Genomic DNA, 7421 nt, shown 5'->3' with positions numbered 1-7421 from the left:
CCCCTTCCCCCCCCCCCCCTCAATGCCAACTGTGAGATGACTCACAACCAGACAATTTATGATCTAGAAACTGCAAACCATTATAGAATACAGGGTGATTCACATCACACTTTAAACCATTATAGAAAACAGGGTGATTCACATCACGCTTTAAACCATTATAGAATACAAGGTGATTCATATCACACTTTAAACCATTATAGAAATAATACAGCGTGATACACATCACACTTTAAACCATTAGAGAATACAAGGTGATTCATATATCACTTTAAACCATTAGAGAATACATGGTAATTCACATCACACTTTAAACCATTATAGAATACAGGGTGATACACATCACATTTTAAACCATTGGAGAATACAAGGTGATTCATATATCACTTTAAACCATTAGAGAATACATCGTAATACACATCACACTTTAAACTATTAGAGAATACAGGGTGATTCACATCACACTATAAACCATTAGAGAATACAGGGTGATTCATATTTCACTTTAAACCATTAGAGAATACAGGGTGATTCACATCACACTTTCAACCATTAGAAAATACAAGGTGATTCATATCACACTTTAAATCATTAGAGAATACAGGGTGATACACATCACACTTTAAACCATTAGAGAAATACATGGTAATTCACATCACACTTTAAACCATTAGAGAATACAGGGTGATTCACATCATACTATAAACCATTAGAGAAATACATGGTAATTCACATCACACTTTAAACCATTAGAGAATACAGGGTGATTCACATCATACTATAAACCATTTGAGAATACAGGGTGATTCACATCACACTTGAAACCATTAGAGAATACAGGGTGATTCACATCACACTATAAACCATTAGAGAATACAGGGTGATTCACATCACACTTGAAACCATTAGAGAATACAGGGTGATTCACATCACACTTGAAACCATTAGAGAATACAGGGTGATACACATCACACTTTAGACCATTATTGAAAACACATGGTGAAAAGCTTAAAACTTTGAACCATGCTAGGATATACAGGGTGAACCATGTCACGCATCACTATTACAAGATTTAATTGCGAAAGAAGATGATGATGGTATTTATGAAAATCAAAAGAGACAAATAAAAACAATGAAGACGACAGCTTCTCGGTACTTCTATGTTTTGTGTTTCCATGCTGTTTAATAGCTTGATACAAATCAAAATTAAAAAAGAAAGTATTTTATTGATATAATCTCCTACCAGTCCAGTGCTTAGGATCCAGATCTGGATCTGGATCCGTTGGATCCGCAAGATTTTGTCTTCCTGGATCCAGATCCAGATCTTCAAAAATATGCGGATCCACAGATCCGGATCCAAGGGGTAAAATATCAGCCAAAAACTGCAAAAAAAAACCTTTTTTACTCCTAAAATCAAAATCAGAACTTTTGAGAAAAAGAGAGATTATAAAAATTTCCTCATTCCGGAATGGTTCATCAAGTTTTAGGATAAAAATATGCGAAAAAAAATAAAACAAAAAATTTGAAAATTAATTTGTTAAAAAAATTCAGTAAATCTTATAGAAATGACCTGGATCCGGATCCATTTTTTTCCAGTGCGGATTCAGGATCCGGATCCGCATCAAAATTAAATGGATCCTAAGCACTGCCTACCACTGTATTATGCAGCATGTAAAACAAAAAACATTATCCTGAGACAAAAGAAAGGATTATATATACATGAATGGAATATTCTCTGCATCAAATTGAATAAAAAATAGGGTCAAATCAAAACAGTGTTAAATGTCTAGAAATGGCCCAAAAAGTTTCATAAAAAGCATATAAAACCTTTAATATGAATCCATGTATAGAACAATAGAAAAGCTTATATCCATAAAATAAGTGGAATATTCTCTGTTGAATAAAAGAACAGTGTGCATAAAGAAAATACTACTGAAAACTTCGCAAAAAGTTTTTATTTAGTTAAATTATCTTTCAAAGTTCATTTTAATAGAGTTTGTTTAAAAAGTGAATAATGTTTGAAGAGAAAATGGTCGCGGATTGAAAGAAAAACTAAGTTCTACTCATAAAAATGGCAAGACCAAGATTATAAACACACATTTATTCGACCATAAACACAATATTTCCATTAAGATGAACCAAAAACAACCAAAACTGAATAATTCCGCAAATTATTAAACAACCTCAAAAGAAAGTAATAATAAATGTTAGATATGCATTGGATATGTAAAAGTTCGCTTCCTCTAGCAAGATATAATATAGAGATTTAGATAACTAGGCTTTTAGAATATATTTCAATTGTGAACAATTTCTCTTCGTATACTTTGTAAAACAAAACCAAAAATAAAGTTAACGGATTTTATAAAAAAAAATGTTGTGGATTTTCAAAATTAAGAAACTCGAATTTTGTTGGGAGGCAAATTATTTAAATTTAGATCATTCATGAACATTCCCGAGGACCATGTAAGGTCCCACACAAAGTTTGGGCCAGATCAGCTAAGCCATATTGACGTTTATTGAATACAAACAGACAGACAAACAGACATCCGACAGACAAGCAAAGTATACATATAGATTTACTTTCTAAATTTTATAATTTTATTTTATATCCCCAAAATTTGTACCTTTGTGGAAATCGTGATCAATGCCTGATCTCGATTTTTTTATAAGTCTACAAGATATTTTAAATCTTTATTCAATATTCCATTGTAAACACAGACAATCAGTAGCCAGAGAATTTTACGTTCAACCAATGAGAGAACAGATTCTTCATAAAATACTTAAAAATATTGTTCTATTATCATTTATAGGAAAATGATGTATTAAGTTCACTTATTTTTTATTTTATGATCTTAGTTATGGCTTGAAATTTTATTGGGATATTGTAACAAATTAAAAATGAGACTACTATGAACAATTGTAAATATATGAATACTATCTTGTATTAACAGAATTTTATTATTATCATTTATTACTTGATTAAAATTTTAAGTGGGGCCATGTCAGTTACCACAAAACAAATGGCCCGTTCAGTTTAGCCGTTTTGACGTTTACTGGATACAAACAGACTGAGAAACCAACAAAAGCCAAAAATGTATATATATATTTATATAGAATAGATTAAGATGGAATTAATTTAATTAAAATTGCGGTCTCAGCTGCAATAAATGAGTAACCCTGTAAATAATTGTTGGATCAGAGCTTTCTCTGATTAAAACGCCTTCTTAGGACTCAAATCTTTCTAATTCTAACATCTAAAAATTATAAAACTCAAAGAATTTTTTTTTCTGAAAACAACTTCTATATTATAAGGTTGTAACTAGCTATTTACTGAGGGAGTTTGTGCACATCCATTTAATTATTGAGTAAGACATTGGCAGGGGGGGCTACATTCCAGTGCTCTATTTTAAATTAGATAGTTTTATATCTAAAATTGGAAGTATATTAATGAAAGAAGGAATGAATTTACCCTTCACCATTTGGTTTCAAACTAAAAAAGTGTAACATAAGCGCTCCCATCAATTCATAAACAAAAAGTTAATAATAAAATGTGCCCAAAACGTGTTATGCTACCTTACTGTAAAGGCAAAGTTTCTACGTGCCAAAACACAATTTTCAAAACTACCAAAAAAAGTTAGAGAAACCCATTTCCTTTTCATTCCACTGACCTTTACATATCCATCTACCAAGTCCAAATTATTTGGGTCATCTTCGCTGATATCTATTGATTGACCGAATCCAAAAGGAGGGACTGACTTTGCAACTCCAGCATGAATGGGTGCTGGAGATTCATTAAAGCCCATGCAAGATTTCTTACGAGATTTTATTAGAGTAAAGCAAGTATTTGTTGTTAGTGCAACTATAGGATATTTCTTATTTAGGATCTTTACTTCATAAAGTTGGAAAAAATACACAATAAATATGATTTAAACTTCTGTAATATTATCAAAATTAAAATCCTTAAAGTGGTCAACAACGCAAAATAGAAATATTTCCTATCGGGTTCTCGACCCTGTTTGAAGCAGTTTTACTTGATACTTCAAGCGAACCAGTGTTTAGTTCCTCTGAATTAATTGCGTCTTCAACAGCAATAGTATCGTGATCATTAATACCATAGGAACTAACAGCATCATCGACTTCAATGATAGCTTCTGCTTTATTTGAAGAACTCACAGTATTAGCTTCAACACTAGAAAGTTCCTTAACAGATTCATGAACTTCTTTGTCAATCTCAGTGGTATTTCGGATTTCTTCATTAACATGGTCATCATTGATTTTTATATTTTCTTTGACATCTTCATTGCATTTCTCATCTTGAACCAAGCTCACAAAATTGGAATCGTCTTTACTTTTATCAACAACTTCAACTAATGTATCAGCATTGATATCCTCAATCAACAATTCTTTTCCCTCGGTATTTTCTTGACTGATGTCTTTGTCCAATTGTGAAATCTCATCATTGACATCGTCATTAACAACTATTATTTCTTTATCAACATTGTCAACTTCTTTATTTTCGGCAACATGTTCCCCACCTGAGGTTTCAACATTGACATCCTCATTTATTTGATCCTCTCCCTCAATCTTTTTATTTTCATTTTCAATTTTTTCATCCTTAGCCTGTGAAATCTCTACATCTGGAAAATCCGATATTTTCTCTACTGTCTGTACTTCCTCACTACATAGTTCATCAGATGGACTCAGTACACCAATGTTAGTCAGATCTAAGAAACCCTTGGATTCATCTACAAAGCTGATTTTTCTAATATTCTTAAAATCTACAGGTGCACCTTCAGTTTTTGTAACATCTGTTGATCTGTATTTTTATTTCATGATCGCTGTAATTGAAAATACCAATGAAGTAAAAATGTGTAGGAACACCATTAAAAGGACTAAAAAAAGACATGAAAAAATTCCTTTTGCTTTGTTTAGCTCCCATTTTAATAATTCTATGAATGCCACTTGGTAAACTAATTTAAAACATTTTATTTCTACAACAAAGAAAGCTTTAAAATCAAATAAAATGCTGAAATTCCTTTAAAAAAAATGACATGTGACTGATTTTTTAGCATTAATTCATTAATTAATACACTTAATCCTTTCTCACAAGCAAGTGTGTTTAATATCTATATATTAATGAACACTAATGTTCTATAATGATGAATCAGCTTGTGAAAACTGAGCTGCATACCTGGATTCAAAACATCCATTTAACAGGTGTTACACTGCAGGGGTGAATATGATTTGATTGAAATAAGAAAGGGGTGATGGTGATTTTTTTCTGGATAACCTTGCTTTTCTCTAAGTTTTACATAACTACTTGATTTTAACAAAACTTTGATTGAAGAGAGCTTAAACAAGTCCGTCAACTTCAATGATGAAAAATATAAAATCTCTTAAAAAATAGCTAATATAGTTGGAAAAAAATAAACATCAGTTGCAAATTTTCCTTTAATATACCATATTTTTTTATCTATGCACTTAATTTAATTTTCCCTGATAAAACTCTATTTTGAAAAATAAGTGGCATTTCAAAATTACAATATCAACATACAGATACCAACTTTGAATTTTTTGGCTTTCATGAAAGGGATAAACTTGAGGTTATGACCTTCTGTTTGTTCAAAATTTATCTTTTTATCTAATATTTCTGTAATTTTCTCTTTGAACTTTAATAATTAAAAAAATTGATTTTCCAAATGGATAAAAAAAATAATGTGTTTCCTGCCCTCCACCCCCTCCCCCCGATAATAAGTTTTGTGCAATGTGCATTGAGCGCCAATAAATTTTTTAATTTAGGGAAAATTTATGATTTTCAGGGGAAATCAATGAATTTTTACATGAGAATTTAGAGAATTTGTAAGCTTCCCAATTTATTTCCAATTTTTAACATCGAAAAACAATTAGCTGTCAACTTTTAATAGACTAAACTAGAAAATCAGGAACAGAAATATGTATAGCCTGTGAAACCAGATTTACCCCAGGAAACTAAACATACACAGACAAACAGAGATTACTACTATATATATAAATGGATAGATGAAAACCAGTCTACACGTTAAAATAGTTCAGAGACTTAAATTATTTTAAATATTTTGATAATTTACAAGTCTGTTTCTAGGTAGATTTAATTTAGAAAATGTTGTAAAATACTTTAACAAAAATTTTGTTTGTTTAATCATTACTTATCTCAAGTACGGAATTGAATTCTTAAAACATTTATAGAACATTTTTGAACTTTACAGAGAAGAAAAATAGATTTGTAGAATGNGGGGGGGGTTAGTTTCTTTAGGAGAAAAGTATCAAAAAAAATTGTGAGAATAAAAACCAATTTGATGAATGTATCAAGTATATATCTTTAAAACTAATTGTTGTAAATGGGAGAAAAGAAATATAAAAAGTACTAAAAAATAATTTCAAAATATGATTTTTGAAAAGATTTTTTTTTACACATGCAGAATTATAGATGTCTAAAAGTTGACCCAATTTAGATGCATTGGAAAAATTCAACTAAACTTTCATTTATAAAATATAAAACGCCTAATTTATAACCTAAATTTTGTATATTTGAATCCTGAAATCTATGAAATATGAGTTCAGCTGATCCGTGAATGTTGGATCTGGATCCGGATCCATGAAATAGGGATCTAGCTGATCCGTGAATGTTGGATCCGGATCAGAATCCATGAAGTAGGGATCTAGCTGATCCGGATCAGAATCCATGAAGTAGGGATCTAGCTGATCAAGATCAGAATCCATGAAGTAGGAATCTAGCTGATCCGGAACAATAATAAAAGGATGCAACGGATTCAAACCCATAAATTATGGATCCAGCCTATCTGGATTCATAAAAAAGAAAGAAAAATTAAAAATGGGACATCGACAGAGAAGTTCTTTTTATTTATTCTTTTCGATACTTTTTAGTTTTTACCCAAAAAATAAACATTTATTTTCCCAAATTCAGCGAAAAAAACCTAAAAAAAATACATATTTAACTTCTAGGGAAAAAAATCATTTTTTCAAAAGGGGGGAACTATTTTTTAGGAAAATATTCCCCTGGCTACAAATCCATAAGATACAAATCCAACAGATCCGGAACCATAAAATATGGATTCAGAGAAGCACAGATTAAAGTACTCACCCTCTCTAGCTTCTGAAAATATTCTCTAAGGAAAGAGACTGGATTATCTGGTCTAGAGACACACAGCTGCACTATACACTCCTTAATAATATTAACATAAATTAATTTATTTGTTTTCATGTAAACTTGGTTTCATAATAACAAAATAAATCCAATTGCAACCTGGTGTCTAAAATTGGTTTCAAAAAAATAAAATAACACCAATTCCAGCCTGGTAGGTTAAATTGACAAAGGCGTTTTCAGGGTGGGGGGCTATGGGACTCACCCCCCCCCCCCCCCC

The 7421-nt window shown here is 31.0% G+C and overlaps 1 protein-coding gene across 4 annotated transcripts in view; it reads right to left on the bottom strand.

Moving 5' to 3' along the window:
* LOC111695329 (cAMP-dependent protein kinase type I regulatory subunit) overlaps positions 1-7421 on the bottom strand; it is a 40042-nt gene that overhangs the window by 29240 nt on the left and 3381 nt on the right. For 2 of the 4 annotated variants that reach the window (XM_023464612.1, XM_023464611.1), the window contains one exon: positions 7142-7222. In XM_023464612.1, the coding sequence (XP_023320380.1) occupies positions 7142-7222 (81 nt within the window). Of the gene's footprint in view, positions 1-3668; positions 3860-3995; positions 4817-4916; positions 4994-7141; positions 7223-7421 lie in introns of those variants that run through there. The other 2 variants (XM_023464609.1, XM_023464610.1) reach the window with 2 other exon arrangements.

This window comes from Eurytemora carolleeae, unplaced genomic scaffold (assembly GCF_000591075.1).
Source record: "Eurytemora carolleeae unplaced genomic scaffold, Eaff_2.0 scaffold8, whole genome shotgun sequence".
Lineage (NCBI taxonomy): Eukaryota > Metazoa > Arthropoda > Copepoda > Calanoida > Temoridae > Eurytemora > Eurytemora carolleeae.
This window is presented reverse-complemented; position numbering and strand designations above follow the sequence as displayed.